Source organism: Andrographis paniculata, unplaced genomic scaffold, assembly GCF_009805555.1.
Source record: "Andrographis paniculata isolate CXL003 unplaced genomic scaffold, ASM980555v1 Contig58END, whole genome shotgun sequence".
Classification (NCBI taxonomy): Eukaryota; Viridiplantae; Streptophyta; class Magnoliopsida; order Lamiales; family Acanthaceae; genus Andrographis; species Andrographis paniculata.
The window spans coordinates 975447-1001206 of NW_026137593.1; the positions used below are offsets into that span (position 1 = coordinate 975447).

Here is a 25760-nt window from a genome sequence, read left to right on the forward strand (position 1 = left end):
AATAAAAATAAATAAATATACACTTTCTGCATCACTAAATCTTTACTTATTTTGACCTCACCTAAATTCCCTTGCTGGTGCATTAGGGCATCCACAACGGGAGACGCTTGTTGAGAAGCGCCTCCCACGTCATCATTTATTAAATAAAAAAAAAATTAAAACACCAATTAACATAAGGAACGGTACATTGCGAGTGTACCGTTTCTTCCAATTTTTGTGGGCCATGGTCCACTTTTTTATTCAATAAATATTAAAAATAATATTTATAATATATACTTTTTTATTTATATTTATAATAATTTGTTTTATTAAAATATTAGATTTAAATTTTATTATATGAGTTTTATTTAATATTTATTTTTTTATTAAAATAATATTGTTAATAACTATAATTTTTAATATAATATTTTTATATTTTATGTAACTTTTTAATGCATATTTTTGTAAAATATTTAATTAAATATCTATTAATTCAATTATAACATTTGTTTAATTAAAATTACATGCAATACAAATAATAAATAAAAATACATAAAAATATTCATAAATTTAAAATTAAATTTACATGACTTAATTAAATTATACACACTACAAATATTAATTGAAAATACATAAAAATATTCATAAATTTAAATGCAAACCTACACGACTTAATTAAAATTACAGACAATACATATAATAATTAAAAATACATGAAATAAATACCAATAAATTTAAATGCAAACTTACGGAAAACATTCGCGTGCCAACCTTTGTTTCAACTGTTCTTCAAATTCCGTCAGATTATCCCCTTTGGCCATTATCATCATGAGCATTTCCATCTTCGTCTTAGCAAGTTCTAACTGTTTAACTTCCCGATCAAATTTTCTTGCCGTTTTTTCTATCCTTTTAGCTTTCAAAAGTGCTTCTATTTTTTCGGGTTGTTGCTTCAATCTTTGCTCCTTGACTGCTGCCATATGTTCCATAGGTAAAATAATGAGAGCATGCATCATATTACATAATATGATTGTAGAAGATGAAAGGGACACTTATGTGCATTATTACGATACATCTCAATATGATCAAGTGGAGACAAATGATAACTCGAATTGGTCATACAACAATACGAGACATGCAACTATGGATCAATACCTACGGAACAGAATGCGACTCCGAGCTAGAGAAACACACCACCAGCTCAAAGCGGATTTAGTTGAACACATTTGGGAGAAATTTGGTCAATCGACTAATTAATTTATTTGAAAAATATATTGTAATATTATGTATTTTTTATTAAATTTAAGTTTGAATTTTTAATTAGTATGTGGGTGTGGAATTATTATTTTTATTTATTTTATTTATTTATGCTAAATAATTATTTTATTTTAATTAAATATTATAAGAATAAAATATAATGAAAAAATATAAGTTTATTTTATAAATAGATAAAATATTTAATGAGGTGGAAAAAGTAAAGATTTTAAAGGGTTCTTTGATGTGAATGTAAAATATAGTTGGAGTTCTTCGTGACGTGGCAGAGAGAAACTGACGTGGCACATGAGAGAGAATGGGAAGAAACCCTGGATGGGTTTATGTGTTGTGGATGGCCTTACCTAATTTTTTATTCGACCCACTAAGTTCCTTTGCGGGAATCCAAATGTTATTTTTGAGAAAGGAGTATATTAATTTTGATTTAAAATATTAAAATAACAAAACTCGAATATAAGTTGGAATGTAATTTACAAAATTTGAAACCCTAGCAGCGCCATTTTCCCAATTCCGTTCACGCTGTTCTTCTCCAAAACCCCTAAACCCATTTCTGACGATACGATCCGACAGAAATTCCAAATTTCCCGACAATGTTTTCGCCCCCCTCCAGGAAATCCACCTTCACTGCCCGTAAAAATGCCGCAGACCAGATGGACGAGAGCTTCATTTCCAGTCCTACCGTCCCCAATCGGCCGGCCACAGGCACCCCAGCCCCCTGGACCTCTCGCCTTTCCGTTCTCTCCAGGTACTGTTTCTACAACGCGCCTTATTTTATTTATACATTTTTTTGGTGCTCTACATGTTGTCTGTTGTAATTTAGTAGGGTGTCTGCACAGTTTTATTATTATTTGCCACTTGGTGGGTTTGTGGTTATCATTGGAACTGAGATGTAGGATTAGGGGTTTTTCCTAAACCGGGGGATGGTGGAACTTTGGCGGGGCGGCCTCTAGTTCATATATAGCCTTTTTTGCTGTTCCTAACTTTAGTTGATTTGATGTTTTGTACTATATCTGCTACTGCTCTGGGGCCGAGTTTTCTAATTCTCAACTCAGGCACATTGATTGTCAATTGATCTTGTTTGATTTGGCCTTAGCTGTTCATAATTTTCTCTGGAATAATATGTTTGTGACGTCTGCAAAGTCGCTTGCTGTTGAAAGTCATGTGGAGTTAACAGCCGAACAGTGCTTAGTATCAGATAACTGTCTCTAGAAATTAGGTGATCATTTGGCTAATGGGGCTATGCTATAAAGATTGTATCAGCACTTCAACCATTTATTTTGTTCAGTTTTCCTGTTTAACGGGTTAATGGATGTTTTAACTATCTGTATTGTTCCTTATGTAGAAAAATGTGCAGTTGTGTGAATGTGACCAAATCTCCATGGATAGATATATGAGAAGAGAAAATGAAATATAGTTGTCATGGCACATGGAATGACTATACTCATTATTAATTTTTCTGTACTAATTGTTTTCATAAAATAAACTAGCAACAAATTTCACATGCTCAGCAGCAACATAGATGAACTTTTCAACCTGTATTTCTCTAATTAAGTAAATGGAAATTGTAAACCTAATCTTGGAGATAATAATAAAGAACACGGAATGAAACACTTTATGCAATATACTTATAGTTGGGTATTTGACACACTATGTAATTACAATGTAAGAATGGCACTAGATTGGTACTTAAGAAAGCTAGACCAATGTCATTAGCTACAGTGTGCCATGTTCTGTACCACATACAATATGATGATACAATGTGGTAACTATTTATGGTTTTCCTTATGAGAAACCAAATTAACTCTTCCCGTTGAGGTTCTTCATATTTATTGTACTGCCTCAAACATGTGCAATGAGTGTTACAGGACCATAATACCACTTAAATTCATTATTTGATGAGAAAATTCATTCACTACTTTGAATCTTTAAGAAATGCTTGACCGGAGCATAGATATTGAAATTTAGAAGAAAATGAGAAGTGAAATCTGTCTGATTATATGGTTGATGTTATGTTATCTTAGATCAATTGAACACATGAGTGAAAACTGAAAGTAACTCATAGAGCTATAAGGGATATGAACATTTTGTTAGACAGTGAGATAAGAGTTTGTTTTTAACGTACTCCTGCCTAGGTGGAGGAACATTGAAAATCAAATAAAAATGAGAAACTTCATCTATGTCTTGATTTAATTTGTGATCAGTATTGATTTGTTATTTTAGGTCAATAACGTACATGAAAGATGGATAAAGTGATACTTTTAGTAGTTAACAGATTAAATGCTTGGTATTCAGACACTGATGTAGGAATTTGTTCTTAAAATACACAGGATCCCACAGGCAAAGAGAACTGAAATAGAAGATGGGGTAGATGCTGTTCAACCTGTATATGTTGGCGAGTTCCCTCAAGTTGTGCGTGATGCACAAATTATGGCAGTGCAGAATTGTGTTCCTGGTTGGTCCAACAAATTTATCTCAGAATTTGCAAAATGGTTGCATTTATTCTATTTTTGTAAAGATTATTAAACTTAAGTTCATTTAACAGCGGATTCATCTGTCTCTGGGGGAATGGACAAGGAAACATCTCTTGCATGGATTATATGTGGAAACAGACTCTTTGTCTGGAATTTCTTGTCAGCTGCTGCTTCAAAAAAATGTGTTGCCCTTGACATTTCTTCCTTTATGTCAGAAAACGGAGACACGGTTCATGCCAATAATTGGTTAGTCTGTGTTGTTGATTGGGCTAGTTCCACAAAAGCTAGTAGAAAAGTTGTTCAACCAGGCAGTTCTACTGGGATTGTTATGTATAAAAAAAATACTCGCACTCTAATTTTCTGGCCAGATATTGGTAATGCTGGCAAAATCTCCCCAGTCTCTGTTAATTTTTCTGAATTAGAGGCAACTTACTTGCATCAAAATGCAAAGGCCCCCATGGCCAATGAAGATATTGGTATGGCTAAATCATGTTCTATAACCTCTTTGATTGCTACAGCAATTCCTGCCACCAACAATAGCTGTATTGTTCTTGCATGCAGTGCTAATGGTGTTCTTTGGAGATTCATGTGCAGCCCTTCTGGTATCCAAGGAGATGGAAATTACCCTCTTAACAAAAATGGAGATCCAAGATTGTTGATATGGCACACTCATAGACATTCATTGGATGACTCTACAAAACAGTTTCTCCTTTTAACTGATCAAGGGATACAGTGCTTTGCAGTAAAACTTGGTTTTGAATTTGACGTGACAAAGATTTGGTGTCATAAGATTATTAGCTCTGATGGTGATTTGGGTATCCAGAAGGATCTTGCTGGACAAAAGAAAATTTGGCCTCTTGATCTAGATGTCGATGTCGATGGGAAAGTATTAACTATTCTTATTGCTATCTTTTGCAAGGATCGGATCACCAGTTCAAGTTACACTGAGTACTCTCTCCTGACCATGCAATATAAATCTGGAGTGGATGTAGCGAAGTCAAAGGGGGAAAACATATTGGAGAAAAAAGCGCCTATCCAAGTTATCATTCCTAAAGCAAGAGTTGAGGATGAGGAGTTTTTGTTCTCCATGAGATTAAAGGTTGGGGGGAAGCCAGCTGGTTCTGCTATTATACTCTCTGGTGATGGTACTGCAACAGTCTCCCATTATTGGAGAAACTCCACCAAGCTCTATCAGTTTGATCTGCCTCATGATGCTGGAAAAGTTCTGGATGCTTCAGTATTACCTTCGATGGATGACAGTGGTGATGGAGCGTGGATTGTACTCACTGAGAAAGCTGGAGTTTGGGCCATACCTGAGAGGGCTGTTTTACTTGGTGGAGTTGAACCTCCTGAACGGAGCTTATCGCGTAAAGGGAGTTCGAATGATGGATCCTTGCAGGAGGAGAAACGGAACTTCTCAGTTGCTGGAAATATTGCTATGAGGAGAGCCACTTCAGAAGCTTGGGATGTGGGCGATAAGCCAAGAGCAGGCTTCACTGGAGTGACTCGTCGAGGTGCTCAAGATGAAGAGTCGGAAGCTTTACTAAGTCAGCTATTTCATGATTTCCTCTTGTCTGGGAAGGTTGAAGGTGTGCTTGAAAAATTAAAAAATTCAAGGGCATTTGAAAGAGAAGGGGAAATCAATGTATTTTCCAGGACAAGCAAATCAATCATTGATACTTTAGCCAAACATTGGACAGCAACAAGAGGTCCTGAGATTGTTTTCTCTGTTGTGTCCACGCAACTTGTTGAGAAGCAGCAGAAGCATCAAAAGTATCTGGAGTTCCTTGCATTGTCTAAGTGCCATGAAGAATTGTGTTCCCAACAAAGTATTATGAGTCTTCCCCTCAATCTTCACTCTTTTGTGCGTGTATTTTATGTTGTTGCAGTTCTTCTATCTCATTTCTGAAAAATTTTATTCTCCAAAATGTTCATTGCCTGTTTTCTGGAACTGGTTCTAATAATATTCCTTTCAGAGATCATTGATGAACTGATTAAATGTTGTGAATCTCGTTGCCCTTAAGTACTTCAATCCTTAATTCCTTACATTTCTGAAACATTATTTCTTGATCCAGGACAATCTTTGCAAATTATCATGGAACACGGAGAAAAACTTGCGGGCATGATGCAATTAAGAGAGCTGCAAAGCATGGCTCACACAAGTACAGCTGGACTTGGTTACTACCATGATTCAGATAGTCGGGCTTCTGGAGCTCTCTGGGACCTTATCCAGCTAGTTGGTGAGAAAGCCCGCCGGAACACCGTTCTTCTTATGGATAGGGATAATGCTGAAGTATTCTATAGTCGAGTTTCGGATCTTGAGGAACTGTTTCATTGTTTAGACAGACAACTGGAATATGTTATTAGTGGAGAGATGCCTATTCTCGTCCAGTTTCAAAGAGCTTCCGAACTTTCAAATGTTTGTGTTATTATTTTTCGTTCGGCTATGCAATATAGGAGTGGACATCAGTTGTGGTATCCTCCGCCTGAGGGCTTGACTCCTTGGTATTCCAAATCTATTGTGTGGAATGGATTGTGGAGTCTTGCTGCATTCATGCTTGAGTTGCTCAAGGAAACAAATCGCCTTGATGATTCAGCAAGATTTGATTTCTACTTAAATCTTCAAGTGCTCTGTGAAGTATTACTTGAGTCATATTCGAATGCCATTTCTGGAAAGGTCGAACGGAAGGAAGAACATAGGACTCTATTGGATGAATATTGGAAAAGGAGAGATACCCTTCTTGATTCTCTTTTTCAGCAAGCGAGAAAATTTGGCACAGCTAAACTACAGGTTTGTCTTTCTGATGGAATTCCTGGTGGATTCCATGTTATATATTAAATACTTTTATCTCACACTTCATGGATAACTGTGTACCATAAAACTCTGTTGTAGTGTATTCATCTGCTGAGCCATCTAATGCTTATAATCTGCAAAACTAATAATTTCTAAAGCATTAACATTTCTTATATAATAATTGGTATGAATTTTACATCAGAATAAATGTACTGTAATGTTAATAGCTGAATATTAGAAATTATTGCTGCTTAATGAGACCTATCAGCTCACTACAGCCTAGGAAAAAAGTTATTGGGATAAACTCCATTAATGTTCATGTTTGCGCCTGCAGGATTTAACTAAAGAAAACAAAGATCAAGATAAGGATCTTCTGATGACATTCTCTTCAAAGCTATTGTCTATTGCAAGAAGACATGAAGGCTATCAAACTATGTGGGGTATATGCAGTGATCTCAATGACTCAGAACTTCTTCGCAGCCTCATGGTATGGATTAGAAATTTTAAGATGTCTGTCATGTTGAGAGTTGCCCACTGCTGCTCTATGAATTCTTTATGGTTATTTATTATTATTATTATTATTATTATCTCTTCTTCTTCCTGAAATATTCTGAAGAAACTGTATATTTATTTTTTCTTCCTTGAAATCTAAAATGCTTTTATTTTGTAGCATGAAAGCATGGGGCCTAAAGGAGGCTTTAGTTGTTTTGTCTTCAAACAACTCTATGAAACCAAACAGTTCTCCAAGCTTATGAGACTTGGTGAAGAGTTTCAGGATGAACTAGCTGCCTTTCTGACGCAGCATCCTGATCTTCTCTGGCTTCATGAAGTTTTCCTTCATCGGTTTTCCACGGCTGCTGAAACTCTACATTCATTGTCTCTTTCCAAGGATGGTAGGTCTATTTCCTCAAACGAGATTGAATCCAATGGCTCAAGAACTACATTAACATTGGCCAGAAGAAAGCATTTTCTGAATCTCGCAAAAATATCAACAATGGCAGGTACCAGCTCTTTCTGTAATACCATGATACAGCCTTATTTCAGGGATCCAGAAAATGAATTGAGTGGAGTTGCATTTTCAGAACTTCGTTAAGACAAATGACCTGTACAACATTTGCATCATGTCATCCTCTTGTTTGAACCTTAAGTAATGTTGTAGCTCTCTGAAATGGATGCAGGAAAAGACATCAGCTATGAGCTAAAGATGAAGCGGATTGAGGCTGATCTAAACATTCTAAAGCTGCAGGTATGTTGCTCAACCTCATTTTAGTCAATTTATCCCTTTCATAGTCACATCTCAATGCCAACAGCTGAAAAATTGTTGATGCTGTATCTGTTTTGAATATTTTGGGTGGAAAAAGAAAACACTGAAAGGAGTAAATGAAGCAGATTTGGAATGTTATTTGTGTTTTGGCTTAAGGATTTTAATGTGGAAGGATACAAAAATTACGTGCTAGAATTTTATTGGCTAATTGAAGTTGTCTCTCTGGCAAGAACTTCAATGATTGAGTATATATATATATTTTTGGATATTGCACCTCATTTGGCTCTGGGATGATACCTAGTTGACTGAAGTGCTATAATTCATTTTTCTTTTTACCCCTTTTTCAAATTGTTATAAGAAATGGTCTGTGCTTTTAGCCTAATGCAAATTTGAAGGGGTTTGAATAGATGTTTTCTTATGGTGTGGTTATGTTATGCATGATAACTGCTTTATGTTTCGCATTGGAGCATTTCCAATGTATTTCTGTTTGCAGCAGCTAAGTGTACTGCTGATGTGTTACAATGAAACCTTTGTAGATTGGTTTAGTCAGTTTGTGTCTGAAACTAGCTAATAGTGAAAAGATGTGTTATGGAAACTAGTTATTGATTGGGAAAGTCGGACACTTCTTAGAAATCGTTGAGTGATTCAAAATTGCTTTAGATTGGATCCGAGGTGGCTCAGCTCTGTGAAAATTTAATATTGGTATAAATTTGCTGCACCACTCCATTTCTAGATGCCCATTAATGTAACAACCCGGTCGGCTCAAACCGGAACGTTATCGCCACGCCACACCGTAGGGTTCGTTCATCAATCAATTAGCCTTACGTTGAGGCGCGAAGGCTAAAATAACTATTACAAAACAACTATTTAGAGATTTAGAATTAAAGCCCATTAGTTTATCATTTAAATAAATAAAGTTCGAGTAAAAAACATAAGTTGGAAATAGTTCTTGAACATTAATAATGGATTTAAAAAACATTTTAGAAGATAAAGTAGTTATAGTTCTCCCCGATGGATCATATGACATGACGTGGATGCATCATTTAGGTATAATAGAAACATGATCACCTACAAAAAGGTTGTAAGAAAAGGGTTGGCTGGCTGGCGGCGTGCTGCACTGCTGCCTCTGTTCTTTTCTTTTTATATTTTTTATTTTCTTTTTATTTTATTAAACATAAAAGACTTGGACTCATCCTCTATATATATAGACACTCTAACCTGGATATGCTATATCTTAACAAACTACGGATACGCTATATCTTTTCAAATTCACACTTGGATATGATATATCTTAACAAACTACGGATAAAGATATCTAAATCAATAGATACGGATAAACTAAATCTAGTTTATTATTTATTTTACCCTAAACTCAATTTTACTCATAATTTAAAGCCAATTTCTTAATTTCTTACATCAAAAGTTCAAAATAAATTAGGCCAATAATATTTTCCAACTCCGGCGTCGAACTCCGACAAGTTCTGGCGAGTATTTTTACGGGATATTACAATTAGTCTCTTTCCAATAAATAGAAGTGGACATTATCTTGTGGGCCTTTTCTAACCGCAGTGCTCCAGGTAGCGAGAAGCTCTCCTGCCTATAATACTTTTCATTTTATAGAGCTCCCCTATATGTGGCCCTGTTTGGTGACATTGTGTTAGGAGGCTCCAACTTCCCATTGTTGTACTCTTTGTTTGGTATAATTAAAAAGAAAAAAATGGTCTTGATGAGGATACTAACTGCATCTTCGAAGTTCATATTTTGTATAGTTTTGTAGGATAAAAATGGGCCCTTCCCCAAGGTTGCTAGTGATGAAAGATTTTTGAGAAATTAGGATACCCTAAATGTTTTTCCTCAGAGATTTGGCAACGTTTTCCATGATTTATTTTCTAAAATATGTGTGCTGACAAAATCAAGAAAACCTTCCAAATCTTTCCACTCATTAAGAAGGCTCAGCAGCTATCAAGTTTCAAGTTTAGTTTTTAAAATTTTATGCTAGCAATTTGGATTCCAGTTTTTGAGTTCTCGAGCTCAAAAAGCTAGAAATTCATTTATTTGAGCACTTTTGTCTTCTTAGAGTCATTCACTATTTTGAAGAACCTCAACCCTGGCTTAATATAAACAACAAAACAAGTTAGATTTCCCAGAATTCAGCTTATATTGTTTGAATATTCAAGAACTAGGACCTTTCCAATGCTCCCTTTCGCCATGCATAGACTAAATCAACGATTAAGAAAGTACAGAAATGAAAGGCGTTATAAATTCTGTCAGATAGACCAAATACATAGTTCTTTTGAAATCGTTAGATATATGAGATGAATTGTATCTTTTGGTTCATTTTCTTGTTTCAATTGAGTAGTTTTGATTTCAATAGACATAAAACAAAACAAAACAATTCAGAACCATATGTATTGTCCCGCTCGTGCCAAGGCAATAGTTGGTTTCATTCATTATATCTATTCAGAAATCTCGACCTGTAGGCTTATTCAGTTTAACCTATTACATATAGAGTGTGTTGATGGTTGTTTGCCTCCCGAGATAAATCTTTAATTTGAAACTCTCCTCTGACCTGTACCTCTTGCAGGAAGAAATAATGACGCTTATCCCCGATGGAGAAGAAAAACAGTCAATCCAACATAAGCTTCTCCCAGTAATAGACCTCATTGAACTGTGTCTCAAGCTTCAAACGCGGGAGCTCTCATTACGAGCCTTTGACCTCTTCTCGGGCACAGGCGCCTCATTCATTAGAAGCAACATCAGCCTACTGGAAGAATGCTGGAGGAATGCTGCGAATCAAGACGACTGGGAAGAGCTGCACCAAACATCACTTGCCGAGGGATGGAGTGATGAGATGATGTTTGAGGTCCTCAAGGACACCGTCCTCTTCCGGTCTTCCAACAAATGTTATGGACCTGATGCCAAAACTTTTGAAGGTAGATTTGATGAAGTGCTGCCACTGAGACTTTGCGAACATGAACATGAACATGATCCAAATTTGAAGGACGCAAATACAGGTTCTTCGGTGGAAGGTGTCCTGATGCAGCACAAGGACTTCCCCGATGCGGGCAAGTTGATGCTAACAGCGATTGTGCTCGGGACTGGAGCAACTCCCATGGACGACTGAAAAGAGAGTCTTATGAATGAGAGTGGATGTGTTTTTGAAGTATATATATTTGTTGATTTAGAGAGAAAATGGAGGAGCATATTTCTGTAATGCATACATGCATATTCCTAAATGCATCTTCAAAAATGCTATGAGAAACATTAAAAGCATGAGGGCCATCACAACGAAGCAATGCCAGCATTGAAATTAAGAGAAAATGAGTAAAGCTGAGACCATCTCCAACCGCCGAGAAATTCCTTCAAATTTGCAGGGTGAGTCACCCAAGTAGTTATTTCACCCTCCTGAATGGGGAGGGTAATTATTAATTTTAATATTTATACTTATATTTATATTTTAAATTTGTTTAAAAATTATATTTTTATCCCCTTTATCATATTGTTTTATTAGTTTTGTTATAATAATTTATATACTAATTTATTTTTATATATTTATATTTTGATTTTGTAATTGATATTTATAGTATTTGTTGATTTAATTAATGTTTATTGATATTTATAGTTAATTATGATAAAAAAATAATTATATATAATTTATATTAAATTTCAGTTATTACAATATTTATTATTGTATATTATAAATTATTTTAGTTAAATATGTAAAAATAGTAAAATATAATGTATTATTTGTAAACTCAAAAAGTTATAAAAATAATAAATAAAGATAGATGGTATGGTTGAACATGAATACCTATAGCAAATTCTACAAAAATAATAAAATGTATTTAACTTGTGTAAAAATGAAATTATGGATTACAGATGATCTTATGAAATGAAGAGAATTTTAGGCACATCGAGTCATTGCAATTTTTTTTCCGCACTATTTTATTTCCTACTCAGCCTTGCAACTGAGTTAGGCAACTGTAATCTTGAAGATGGATCGGATCTTTCAAGTTGTATTTTTATTTTTAACCATAGCTTTGATACGATTGAAGAATTTAGGAAAACAAATAGTAAATGCTATATATGTCAATTATAAATAATGAATGATGTTTACATCCAATATAATTGACTTAGACCCCCAATTCATGTCTCCTATGCATGGTTCGCCGTCGCGGATCGGCGTCGCGGATCGGCCTTTACCGTTCCAGATACGTCGCGGCGTATCGGTCGCGGCGTATCGGTCAAATATCGGCCTATATGATTTTTTTATATAAAATTTATATTTTTTCAAAAAAATAATAAATAATTAATTAAAATACATCAAATTATAAATATAATTAATTTAAAAATATATATTATTGAAAAAATATATTATAATTTATAATAGATCAAAATTTAAAATGAATAATATTTCAACTAAATTAGCGGATATATATATATAAATGTAAATGCTAAATTTTATGTTTTGCATATTGTCATTATACTAATAAATTTATTTTAATAACAAAATGATGTACCTTGTGTCCGTCAATGTCAAGATTTCATCTTTATCATCTGCATTATATAAATAAAAATAATTAGAAAAAAATACAAATAAAATTTTATAAAATGTTCAAACTACGTTTATACTAAATATTTATACTTACCATTCAATACCATGTGGAATGTCGTGGAGGTTCAAAATCATTTTCATCTGGATTCATATTGCTTGGATAAGGAGAGATGTTCGAACCATATTGATTTTCTCTGAATGAACCCCTTCCATATACATCAAAACCTCGATATTCTCTATTATCATTGCTTCTGCTTGATGAACCATAATTTTGTCTACGATCATCAATACTACCCGAACCAGATGTAATCCCTCCGTAATATGTTCCAACTGGTTGGTTGGATCCAAATATAGGAAGATTGGCTGAATCCTGAAGATGTCTGGGTAGATTAGATAAACCGTATCCTGAGTAATAGGGATTATGATATGCATTTGGTTGGTCCCACTCCTGTCTCCCCAATCTATTACTCGAGCTATGAGAAGAATCTCCATAGGAATAACCTATATTCAAGTCTTGCATATGTTCGTGAACTCCAGAATATCTCCTAGTATCTGAAAAATTTGAAGCATCGGCTTCACTTGAAAATTCTGTTAAACTATTTAGAAAATCTCTTTGAGCTTCTATACCAGGACGATATCCATGATCAGTGTCTTGGGTAGCATAATAATTTTCATTTCCTTGAGCCCATCCCATATCACTTGAGTATCGGCTATCCCTGTAGCTTCCACTACCACCACCACCACCACCACCACCACCATCATCATCATCATCATCATCATCATCATCATCATCATCATCATCATCATTGTTATTATTCTTATCTTCACCATTAGTCGATGAAGATGAAGATTCCAATATGATTGCTTTTTTATTCTTGGCCGTATTTTTGTTTTCTGATTTTTTCTCTTTCGCCTTCTTTTTTCCATCAGCTATAAATTGAGATAAAAGCATATCACTGTCATGATCATTATGCTCACTTTGACCTCGATCTCCACTTTCTTCAATAGCCTCATCCAACCAATTCAAATCACTATCACGAATAAGTGGAGATTCATTTTCTCTAACCCATTCATCTAAAATATCATTTTCATCAAAAATATGATTCAAATCAATTGGGTCATAAAAATCGTCTGTGTCTGTCCTTTGCATAAAATTTTTTACCCGAAGACGCATGTTGTAGTGGACATAGACTAGCTTATGCAGTTTCTCAATAGCTAATCTATTCCGAAGTTTAGTATGGATCAAAGCCCACGTACTCCAATTCCGCTCACAACCCGATGATGTGCAAGTTTGACTCAAAACTTTTAATGCAATTTTTCTTAAATTAGGAGCTTCATCACCGTACATATTCCACCAGTCAGCTATTAAAAATAAATAAAAAATTATTAATAATGCAACATTTTATAACAAGTATATTTAAAAATATAATTAAATGATAAATTTCATAATACATACCTGGTAAAGATGTAGATACAGCTCTAATAGCAAGTGCACTTCCAAACTCTCCAATTTTGTTAACAAATATGTTTATCTATAGACAATATAATAGTAAAATTATTAGAAATTAATATATATATATTTATATATTATTTATAAATTTCACATAATTTACCTCATTCATAGCCTTTACTTGTATATCCAAATCTGGCTCGAGTCTTTTGATAACTTCTTTTACTCCTTTTCGAACCTCCGATGAATCAAATTCACAAGTGCCGGAGTATTGAAGACCAGGATTTAAAAAATAAGCTGCATGAAATGTATATAAAATTAAAAAATAAAACAAACGATTAGCACAATATAAAAACAAAAAAATAACAAGAATAGTTACCTGCTGCATGCAAATCTTGATGCAATTGATTATACCATCTTTCATCGATGATATCCCAATATTGTTGAAAATCTTTCACCGCGGTTTTTATTGCCATTTTTGCCCTATCCATTGCCTCATAAATGATAGGTAGTGTAGGTTTTTTATCTTGATCAACTACTTTTAAAACCTTCACTAAGGGTTCCATGACCCCACAGACTCGGCGTATCCGTTTCCAAAATCTTTCATTCAAAATCAAGTCTGATATATCTCCGGCTTCATGTCTTCTCCTCGAGGTATTATTGTACTCAACCCATTCTCTAGAAGTACACATTCTTTTCAAATCGGTTGCATATCTCAGAAGACTTTCCATTGCTACAAACTCGGTTGCAAATCTTGTTATGCCTGGTCGCAACAGATCTCGGCCATTCGTATATGTTTTCATCAAATTAACCACTTTATCACTGTTGTATATAAATCCTGTAATTCTTCTGGCTTCTTTTATCGTATCTTTCACTGACAATATATCTCCGATGTCTTCTAACATCAAATCAATGCAATGCGCTGCGCATGGAGACCAAAAAATGTGCTTCCTTTTCCTCATCAGTTTTTTCCCAGCCGCCTTCATACTAGCTTCACTATCAGTTACAATTTGTACAATATTGTCAACCCCTACTGATTCCACCACCTTATCCATTAGGGTGTAGACAAAGTCCGCAGTCTTCGCCTTATTTGTACAATCAACCGAACTGTGATATATCATATCTCTATCACAGTACACCATAAAATTTATGATTGGATGTTTTGTACGAGTACTCCAACCATCACACATAATTGTACATCCGTATGTTTTCCATTTCTGCTTTAAAGAATCAACATACTGTACAACTTCTTGCATCTCCTCGTTTAAATATTCACCACCAATTTGTTTACCAGTAGGTCCTTTAACTCCAGGTCCAACCGATGCAATCGTGTCAATCATCGTTTGGTAGTAAGGACCACTATCGGCAGCGTGAAATGGTATTGCATTAAAATGAAAAAATTTCGAAATTGCTCTACCCACTTTTTTTTGCATTATCTTTTGAAAACATATTTTTCAAAGACTTATTCTTCGATTGAAACATGTATGGATCAAGTTTTTTTTGATGCAAACCTTCTGTCTTTTTCATAGAGCTTTCGAAAAAATTTCTTTTACTTCCTTTTGTATTCGAGCTGCTTCCTCCTACAAAGATAAAAAAAAAAAAAAGCATATGATCATATATGGTTGTTATCTCAAAAAAAATATACTAATATTTAAATATATTTTATAAATTTAATAAATATACCGGCTTTAAAAGTCAAGCTTGGTAGATCTCCGGAAACAGAATGTCTACGCTGCTGCTCCATAAATTCCATATTTCTGCTTTCAGCCATTGCTCTTTTTAAGTGTTTTCTTTCAAGAGCATCTATCTCATCTTCATTTATTTCAAAAACTTCATCTTCTTCCTCATCAGAATCATCTTCCAAACGAATGGAATTTTGCAATGCTTCTAACTTTTTTTTATGTGCTGCTCGCATATTTTTTCCTTGGATCAAGTGTTTTTTTAATAACTCTCTTATTTCTTTTGGAGCTCTCGTGCATGCTTCAACTTGACCTGTAACATGTGCTATATGTTGTTTCATCCTAGTAATTCTGCCGTGAACAATTTTACCACAATAATTGCATTTTGCTTGTTTTCTATCATTGCTGATAGGAGTAGCATGATCCCAACCAATATCTCTGTGCGGTGCCATTTTACACAAACTCTGTAATTGAATAATACAATTGTTAAAATATTTATAAATAGTAATTCATTAATTAAATAGACAAATTATATATTAGTTTATTAATAAATCAAACTTATACAAAAATTTAAGTAGATAACTAATTTGTTTATATAAAAAATATAGTTAAAATATTAATTTTTTACAATAAATTTACAATTAATACAAATTTTGTCTAAAATAATATTAATTTTAAATAATAAGATTATAAGTTATTCTAAAATATTAATTTTAATGAACTCAATTTATATAGATTAAATAAAAATTAAATACAATCCAACACAATTAAACTAAATTTATCAATAAATTAAACAAATTATTCTAAATAATTAAATCTAAAATAATTAAACCTATAAATTAAATAAACAAATTAATAAAAAATAATTCAAATTTATAAATATTTAAATTAATTAAAATAATATAATAATTAAATTTACCTTCCTCCTTTCTTCCCCTCCCCCAGAACGCAGAACCCAGAACTCTTCCCCTCCCCCAGAACGCAGAACCCAGAACGCAGAACTTTCCCCCTCCCCCACGATTTCGTTCAGACACGAACAACTTCCCCTCCCCCACGATTTTCTTCACCGACGCGAACGCAGAATCCTCCCACTTCTTCTTCCCCTCCCCCACAATTCTTCTTCAGACGCGAACGCAGAACAGAGGTCTTTCCTCCACGATTCTTCTTCAGCGCACTAGTAAATGTTTTCTTCTCCGATCTGATCGAATTGAGATGAATTGTTCGAATAATATGAATAAAAAGTAGAAAATCGGTAAGAATAAGATTTATAATGGGTTTTATAGATAAGATATGAATGGATGGGAAAATTTTGGGCAAATATCGGATATTTTTGACGAACCGGAACGGTCCTGGTTCCGGATCGGCCGAGTCGGACCGGACTCGGCCGATCCGGCGAACCATGCTCCTATGGTACCATATACGACATGTTATTGGAGAATTTCGGAATAAATATCGTCTTCAACTTGCTTGCATAGGATTATATATCGATATTTTAGACAGCAACAACTCCATATCATATCACTCACAACTTAAATCATGAAGGAACTTGCTCATGAAATTTAATTATATTGGAATGAGTCGTTGCATGAAAACATAATAGTCATCATGTTAATTTATCAGCCTAAGTTGGGCATATATCCATATGAGATTTTCAAGTGTTCAATCCAACTTAACAACTTTTTTCGAACATGTTTTATCTAATGTATGGATAGTATTGTTGGGTCATATCAAATTTAAAATATTTTCTAGCACAAAATAGCATCATGCCTGTCAATGCCTTTGCATTATACTTAGTCTTACTTTTTACTTCCATAACAATATTGAAGACATTTTCAAACACATTGTTCTCAATATGCATAATATCGAAATTGTCGAATCAATAAATACTTCTAGTATGATAAGTCCCAAAAGATGCTTCCTTTTCGCCACCTACAAACATGGATAGGCTTTTTTATTAATTTAAGTGGAGTCGAATGTAGTTACTTTCAGAAATTCATAATTATCTATCGCATGAATCTATACTTCACTTGATTTTGAAGCCATCAAAATGGATTGAATCCGTCGGGTTGGCCTGCCCCGCCTCACTTCTAAAAAATGTTGGGTTATAATTTTAAGTTCGTTAAAATGCAGACCTAAACGCGCCAACCCATGTGAGCCTTGGGCTAGGAGTGAGTTAGCCCGCAGTAGGACGGTTAGCCAGTAAGTAATTATAATAATTAGTACTTTCTCATCTCAATTAAATGTATTTTTTTTTTTACTATTTTTTGTTTCTCACATTCATAAATATCAATTTTATATTATAATAAAAGTAATCAAATATTAATACTTAAGTATTTTTTATTTTTACATAAATTATAAATATATTATTATGCATATAATTAATGTACAAAGAATGAAAATATCAAAATCATTTTATGAACTTTTTAAATAAGTATCATATTATTATTTATTAATTTACTAAGAAAAGATATTTTTAGTAGAGACGGAGAAAGTACTGGTTTTTTCACCCAATATTTTCTCGGTCGCATAATTCCCGATAAATAATTAGAAAAAATATACTCCCTCCGTCCCAGATGAAAGTATCAATTTCAGATTTTGTAGTAGATTAAGAAATAATATTATTTTATTGGTTACTGAAAGTGTGTAAGAGATTTTGACATTTTTGCTCATTTATATATAAAGTAATTGTATGTATAATGATATCCTTATAATTTAAGTAAAAGTTAAGAGTGTTTTGGTATCAGTTTATGATTACTTATACTAAAGTAGGAAATTAATATTTTTAAACGAGACAAACAAAAATAATAAAAAAATATTTTGAGTTGGGACGGAGGAAGTATTATTTACACACTCTTACATAATATACATAATATATCTTTTATTCACTTATAAAAAGTCAACATTTAACACAAAATATTATTTTTTATATTATTTATAAGATTCTCCATATTTAATATAAAAACCACGTGCATTTAAAAATACAAAGTGAACAGACAAATTATTTATATTATCGTTAACATAAACCAATTAATCAATATTGTCTATGTCATTGTTGTTTTCTAACTCTCTTATAAGTGTCACTCTCTTATTTGGTTCGATTTTAATTTTCATCGTTTGTTCCGTTCGTATTTCATTTTATTGTTTTCTAATTTTTTTATTCTAGAATCTATTGAAAAATTCCTAAATTAATTATTATTTATTTTTAAAATATTTTTTATTATCAAATTTTTAAATACACTAACTAATAATAATTAGAATTTAGAATTTTTTATATTAGTTACTTATTTTGAAACATTTATTATTTAAACTTTACTATAAAAATATTTTTAATCTTTTTTGGTATATTAATTATAAAAATATTTATAATAAAATATATTTGTTTAATATTATTAAAAAGCTTGTGGGTTAACTAGATTAGCTCGCCACCCGCCGGTAGGTTAGGTTGGGCTAACTGAATTTTAGTTTGTCTTGCTGTGGGTTGGCCTGCAAACAACCTGCTTATTTGTGGGTTATTGACGGATAGTGGGCTACTCTGTCCCGTTAATCTGTTTTGATAGCTAGGTCTATTTGATTTTACATGTGGATGTGGCATTGTATCGATTATCTCTTTCTTGAAATTTATTTTGTTGTAATAATATGGGTGGCTATAGGGAAAAAATTTAGAATGTGTATCTGTTGTCGTAAAAAAATTGCCCCCGACGGCTTAATCGGAAAAGTTTGTCGGAATCGATTTGTTCAAAGGGTTCCCTGGCTTCCTCAAGAAAGGATCTGGGATATTTCGCGATATCCGAATAATTAATGTAAAAAGAAGGTAAAATAAACAAGAAAGAAGTTGAAAATTAAATTGGAATTAATGGAAGAAAACTGTAAAAATTTGAAAAAATTACAGTAATGAAAATCGCAGAGAAAAATTATGAAGAAGATGAATAAGTGATGATCGAATCTGGCATCTTCTGATATGCTCCTGATCTTTAATATTGTTTGTTATTTTTTGAATTATTTAGATATAACTTTATCCTTAATTATCCTTAATAACTCCAACCTCATTTTCAACAGCTTCCATGACACCTTTTTATCTAATCCATGGGCTGATCTTCTGCGGGAAGCTGCACAGGCTGGGCGTTGGGCCGCATCGCCTTTGGGCCTCCGGCTGCTAGGAATAAGCTGGGCCGGTTTACTTGGGCATTGCTACCTTGGTCTTTAGGCTGCACAATGTTCTCAGCAGCTTTGGGTTCCTTCTGATGGGCCGCGAACCTTCACCTTGAATTGTGCCTGTAGTGGGCCGGCCCAATCAAATTTGAATGTGTACAAATGTCCTCACAAAATTATTTGGACAAAAGTACGAATAATCTTGTCCAGGCTGAATTTTTTTTTTTAAAAGAAAAACGGCTTCTTCACGCGGGTATCTATCACGTCACCGTTGTCCTCTGTCAATTATTACTCTTCAGTCCCTTCACCTTCGCTTTATCTTCGAGGTAATCAACTTTCTCTCTTCTCGATCGAACATGAAAACCCTCACCTCTCTTTCTCTTCTCCTCTACAAGCACCCACCGTTCCTTTCTTCTTTTCTTTCTGCCGGCGAAATTGGGTCCCGTGCCTCCATAACAAACTGCGGCGACCTCAAGGCCCACATTCTCGTAGTGGTTCGGCGATGGTTTCGGTGATTCTAGGCGATCCGCGGTGGCGACTAGCGGTTCTTGGCGCTTCACGGCAGCGGGTCAAGGTTCTTGCACCACGGGGGAGGGGGGCTCCAATGTCTAGGGCTTAAACGGGAGCCCCTCTGCTGCTAGTTGACTTATACTCTCACCGTTCGCTGGGGACAATAAAGGTGTATCCGAGGGTTTCGATAATATCTTCGGAGGGGGTACACTTTCGCTATCTCAACCTTGGTTTAACTTCACTAGTTTTCCTTCTAGCATTTTTCGCCTGCCTAGCGATACTCTGAAATTTAAATTGTGTATGATAGATTAGGACCTTCTTTTGATGCGTGGTGGCAAACTTGGGGGATTAGGGACATGTTGTCTCTATGTGCTGATTCCGTTCCCTGCGACACTCTTATGACTAAGGCTTTGTTATGTTTCTGGAGTTCTAACATTAACGCCTTTGTATTTTCCTTTGGGATCTTAACCCTCACTGTGTTAGACGTAGTGGCTATCTTAGAGCTACCATCGAAAGGAATAGAGCCCCATCTATCTCTGTTTTGTAAATCGGATCACTTATTCATTCCTATGGCATACTATAGTAACACTACTGTGAGCCAATTCCTCGCTTCCAATAAGCTATCTGGGGGTGTCGAATTTTCCGAGAACAATGCATTCCTCGTGTATTGGTTTAGCAAGTACTTCACTTGTTGTGCGTAGAAGGGAGTAGTTAGGGAGGCCAAACTATTACTGAATGCCATCATTTCTGGTGCTGAACTTGATTTAGCTTCATATTTTTTGGGCATGTTGTACCATGGTATAAATGATTTCCTATGGAAGCTCTCTGCCTTGACTTCTCGCAAACCGATAGGGGCCGGCCCCTTATGGTTCCTTGAATTGTGGCCACGGCTATACTTTCCTGGTTTAATTAGCCCGTGTCCTGACCCCCCCCATTTAGCCAACTCACTGTATTGGGTTCATACTTAGCGTTGTATCATACTTTTAAAGGTAACCTTCATTCCGTAACATATTCCATCTTGCGTGAGACTGATCGGCCTTCAGTTGACTTCTGTCATCTAGTCGGCCACCCTGCTGGTCCTGATTGGCCAACTGTTTCCAGCGGCGACAATTCTGCTGCTGACAACACCCTCCGTGCAACCTACTGAAATAAATGCCTAACTGCCCGTGTCTTAGTCGGAGGCTTAGTCGTAGGGTCTTGGTACAATCCTTTAATTGGGGAGATTTATCAGCCTCAATATTGTGCTTGACAATTCGGATTGACTCAAGGGGTTCCTCTTACCGCCCCATCTCAAACGGAATCAAAGTGTAGAGCTGGCAGCCGTCGATGCCTAGCGGACTTATATTAGCGAGCTGGAGAACCTTCCTTATTCGTTCCATCCTCTAAATCCGAATACCTTACCTTCTTTCGATCGATGATGGATCAGTTTCCTTGCCCATATGGACCTGAATGTTCTACGATTGTCCTTAGTTAGGCTGGTTGACGAGCATTTGAGTGATGAGGATTCGCTTGATGCCATTTTTGACGGGGTAGAGATTTCTGCACCTCCATCTACAGAAAATCTATAACATCTGCCATGCGATATGGTGGGTCGTAATCATGTGACTATTTTCTCTTATAATGCAGGTATGCCTTCTATGTCGAGTGTCCGACCCACGTCATCTTCCACAGTTTGACGCTCTCGGAGGTTGAGTTCGAAACCTGCCGTGCCCAAGTTACGGTCCAAACGGCCTGCCAAACAACCAACTTTGTCGCCACCTTCATCTCAGGTAACTCTTGAAGCGAACCGTTAATCATGGGGTGGGTTCTCATTTTATATGATTGTGCAGGCCCCTCCCAAGAAAACCATCTACTCTTTCGTTTCTTCGGCCAGGAAAACAACTCCGTTGCTGTCCGCCATTCAGGTATGCATATACGTACATCTTAGTTTAACTTTTAACCGCATGATATACCCTGACTGGTCTTCTCCGGACAGGTTTCCCAAATGGAAGTCACTCATGAACCCACTGCTCGGTTGGCAGAACAGTCCATATCTTCGCCGTCTTCTTTTCAGGTGCTGGTTGTTGTTAGTCATGGATTCACTTTTGGGGCTTGCTTTGATTGGTTTGATCGCGCAGGTTTCTCAAGGAAAGATTACTCCGGAAACAACAGTTGAATCAGTACAGACTTGTTCCCTTACTCCAAATAATCCTGATTGCACCAAGGCGTCCGCATCTCAGATCGTCCCCCTGTTCCAGTCTCAATCCCCCCCGACGTGGAAGCATACTTTGCTCCGGAACTTGATGAGGATACCCTTTTCCTTTCGGTTACCGGCGAGTTGGATCGATACCCTTTTGCCTCTCATAAATCCTCTCTACCAGAGGATTCGGGGACTCTAGACTCCTTACAGGTATCCATTTTAGCTATGGCTACCACTCTGCCCTTGCATTCAGATCGTAGAAGGCAGCTGGAGGATCTCGCTGATTGTTTAAGGGAGGCTTCCGGAGGACTAAAGATGATGTAGGGCTTTCGTAACGCCAACGACAGCAAACTCAAAGAGCTAGCGGCCCTGGAGGCGGAGAAAGCGACCTGCGCCCATAACTTCTTAGATGAAAAATAGTGAGCCAAGGATGAGACAACTTACATAGAGGGCCTATGTACTGAGGAGGCAGCTTTGTGGGCCGAACTGAGTCGGATTCAGAGACGCTTGAAGGAGATCCCACCGGAGTTGGATCGGGTAGCGGCGAGCCCTGCCGCTAGGGCCTTCTGGAGGTTGGAGCAGTACAATCAGGCGCGGGCTTTGGATGAGCCCTTTTTAGGGCTTCGTGGGCAGAAAATCATCTTTGAGAAGAATTTCCAATGAGCCGAGAGAGGACTGGAAGAGCTGCATTTGGCATGGCCTGATATGATGGCCTAGTGGACTTCTTCGCGCTCCGAATATCCGGAGCCGGCCGACCCGCACTCCCCGACGTCGGTCACTACTGTTGGGGAGCCATGCACCACAGATGCAGTGCCCAAGCCGCCGGCTAAGGGCACTTCTGTTGATGATACCGGGCTTGTGGATGTTAATATTAATCGTGATGTGGGTTCAGACCATCCTCCTATCGGCTAGTATATTGCCTCGTTATTGGACAGTACTCCGCGTGACTTATTTTGGCTGGTCTTTTTGTCCCTTTTGCGATAACTTGCAAATGGGCACGGTGAACTGTGTCCATGAATATTAAATAGTGCCTCGTATATCTTGTTTTGATGGTAATGACCAATTTGTGGTGTACCTTTTCCTTTTATTTGACTATTCCTTTAGTTCTAATCATTCGTGTCTTCAACACTCTTAATTAAGTGCATCCTTCTTTTTCCAGTTCCCAAAGAGATGGATAAAATCTCTTTAAATATTTTCCATTAATGAACGTGCTTAACTCCTTCCCTATGCACCGCTAGTTGTCTTGGCCGATATAATAAACGGCCCCTCCCATGTGGGGTGACCATTTCTCAAGTCTTGCATCCTTTGGACCTTCCGGGAGGATGACCTTCCAGACCATGTCGCCTTCCTGGAAGGTCTGAGGCCTGACGTGCTTCTGGAAGGTCGACTCTACCCTTTTCTTTTGATATCGAGTACGCTCAAGTGCCTGTAACCTCTATTCCGGCAAAGCGTCGAGCTCCTGGAGTAAGGCTTGATCATGCTCTTCCACGATAGTCCATTCACTTTCAAGATCCGGAGCGAAGGTACTGTAATTTCCAATGGAAACACGGCGTTATGACCGTAAGTTAACCGGTAAAGGGTGCTACCGATTACAGAGGATTTAGCGTTCCTGTATGCCCATAGTGCCCCCTCCAAGGTATCGTGCCAATCTCTTAGATTGTCCTCCAACTCTCTCTTGATAATCGAAATCAAAACTTTATTTATCGCCTCGGCCTATTCATTAGCCTGAGGATATTAAGGAGAAGAGTGGAGTAGTTGGATCCCATACTGGGCTGTAATGCCTTGACCTTCGCATTTGTAAATACAGTGCCTTGATCGGTGGTTATTGTCTTTGGAATGCCAAAGCTATGAATAATATTATTCTTAATGAAACATATAATATGGATATGTTGTACCTTGGCAAGCGGTACAACTTCCACCCATTTCGTAAAGTAGTCTGTTGCTACGAGAATAAAAGAGTGTCATTTGGAAGATGATGGGTGGATCTTGCCAATTATATCCATTTCCCATCCATGGAAGGGCCAAGGATTAATAATTGAATGGAGCTCCTCCACAGGGACTCGTCGAAGTGTCCATGGTGTTGACACGCTGGGCATCCCTGTGCATAATCCACACAGTCCTGCGAGATTTGTGGCAAAAAATAACCGTAACGGAGTATTGTCCACTTCATAGCGGGTCCAACCCTATGCACCTCCAACACCTTCGTGGACCTCGGTCATAACCTTCCTAGCATCCCTGTGGCCCAGGCAGCATGGCAAAGTCCCATCGGACCTCCGTTGGTATAGCTTCCCATCGATTTGAGTGTATTTCAAAAGCTGATGTTGCACTGCTTTTGAAGCGACCTTCCCGGGGTTTGTTAGACCTTCTAGCAAAGGGGTTCACAATCTGGATCTAGTGCAGTCTATAAACATTCGAACCTTTGCGGTATTTCCCCTTTTTTAAATCCGGAAGTCCACTGCGCCAAGTAGTTTGCCTTTGAATTCTCTTCATGGGGTATATCTTCTAATGTCACGTCTGTAAGCTGCTGAAGAAGGTCGTGAGCTGCTCGGAGAAGGTCCTGAAGCCGGGGGTCTTTACACTTGAATTTCTTGATAGCCTTTCGAATAACCAGCTGAGAATCCCCTCGGATGACGGCCTTCCCGATCTCCTTTATGACTAAGAATCGCAATGCCAATAGCAGCGCTTCGTATTCGGCTTGCTTGTTGGTGACACCTTGTAGAAGTTGATGAGCGAAGCGCCACACCTCTCCCTCCGGGCTGGATATTATTATGCCTACTCCGGTTGCTCCCGCGGTTCTGGATCCATCAAAAGCCACCAGCCAAGGTTCTAACCCTACGTAGTCGAAAGGGGTGACCTGAACCATCCTTGGATATTCGACCAAGAAATCCGCAATGGCCTATCCTTTGACAGTCTTAAATTGATACACCAATGGAAATGATGTCAATTTTAATGCCCATTTAAATAAACAACCTCGGAGGACCGGCCTGTTTAATAAATAGCTTAAAAGGTCGACTTTACATACGACTTTAGTTTCGACCAGCATCAAGTAATACTCTAATTTCATGCATGCATTATATAAGGATAAACAGAGTTTTCAATGCACGGATAATGAGTTTCGGCTTCATTTAAGGTCTTACTAAGATAATAAATAACATGTTCCCGACCTTCGTTGTCATCTTGGGCAAGGAGACAACCTATTGTATCATCAGCCGCGGCTATGTATAGCTTCAATCCTCTTCCGCTGATCGGTGGCATTAACACCGGAGGAGATGCTAACGTCGGTGTCCCACCAAGCGTGCCAATTTTGTTGTCATAAAAAAATCACCACCGACGGCTTAATTGGAAAAGCCTTTCGGAATCGATTTGTTCGAAGGTTTCCCCGGCCTCGTCAATAAAGGATCCGGGCTTTCTCGTGATATCCGAATAATTAATGTAAAAATAAGGTAACATAAACAAGAAAG

At 36.6% G+C, this 25760-nt stretch overlaps 4 protein-coding genes across 6 annotated transcripts; 2 read left to right on the forward strand and 2 right to left on the reverse strand.

Annotated features, from left to right (window-relative positions):
* The first annotated feature begins 1702 nt into the window (after nt 1-1702).
* LOC127257666 (nuclear pore complex protein NUP133) lies at nt 1703-11050 on the forward strand. Of its 2 annotated transcripts, XM_051284126.1 has the most exons (8): nt 1703-1993; nt 3576-3700; nt 3791-5548; nt 5795-6510; nt 6848-7000; nt 7184-7514; nt 7692-7759; nt 10362-11050. In XM_051284126.1, the coding sequence occupies exons 1-8, from the start codon at nt 1839-1841 to the stop codon at nt 10899-10901; spliced, it is 3846 nt and encodes a 1281-aa protein (XP_051140083.1). In that variant the 5' UTR covers nt 1703-1838; the 3' UTR covers nt 10902-11050. The 2 variants fall into 2 exon arrangements, with proteins under 2 accessions (XP_051140083.1, XP_051140084.1); XM_051284127.1 differs by lacking the exons at nt 1703-1993; nt 3576-3700 and having other exon boundaries at nt 4092-4195; nt 4281-5548.
* A 1167-nt stretch (nt 11051-12217) lies between these two features.
* LOC127257734 (stress protein DDR48-like) lies at nt 12218-13045 on the reverse strand. The gene is made up of 2 exons (XM_051284194.1): nt 12427-13045; nt 12218-12334 (listed from the first exon to the last, which is right to left on the reverse strand). Exon 1 carries the CDS (start codon nt 13024-13026, stop codon nt 12430-12432), a length of 597 nt encoding a protein of 198 aa, XP_051140151.1. The 5' UTR covers nt 13027-13045; the 3' UTR covers nt 12218-12334; nt 12427-12429.
* Nucleotides 13043-15698, reverse strand: LOC127257629 (uncharacterized). Its single transcript, XM_051284064.1, has 6 exons — nt 15466-15698; nt 14162-15362; nt 13946-14079; nt 13789-13864; nt 13198-13694; nt 13043-13060 (listed from the first exon to the last, which is right to left on the reverse strand). The coding sequence occupies exons 2-6, from the start codon at nt 15213-15215 to the stop codon at nt 13043-13045; spliced, it is 1779 nt and encodes a 592-aa protein (XP_051140021.1). The 5' UTR covers nt 15216-15362; nt 15466-15698.
* A 4186-nt stretch (nt 15699-19884) lies between these two features.
* On the forward strand, nt 19885-23386 carry LOC127257682 (uncharacterized). 2 transcript variants are annotated; one of them, XR_007840059.1, is made up of 5 exons: nt 19888-21649; nt 21747-21889; nt 21950-22024; nt 22096-22173; nt 22238-23386. XR_007840059.1 is itself a non-coding variant. In XM_051284144.1 (4 exons), exons 2-4 carry the CDS (start codon nt 21938-21940, stop codon nt 22496-22498), a joined length of 426 nt encoding a protein of 141 aa, XP_051140101.1. In that variant the 5' UTR covers nt 19885-20325; nt 21747-21937; the 3' UTR covers nt 22499-23386. The 2 variants fall into 2 exon arrangements, 1 of the variants encoding a protein (XP_051140101.1); XM_051284144.1 differs by having other exon boundaries at nt 19885-20325; nt 21747-22024.
* The last annotated feature ends 2374 nt before the right edge of the window (nt 23387-25760 follow it).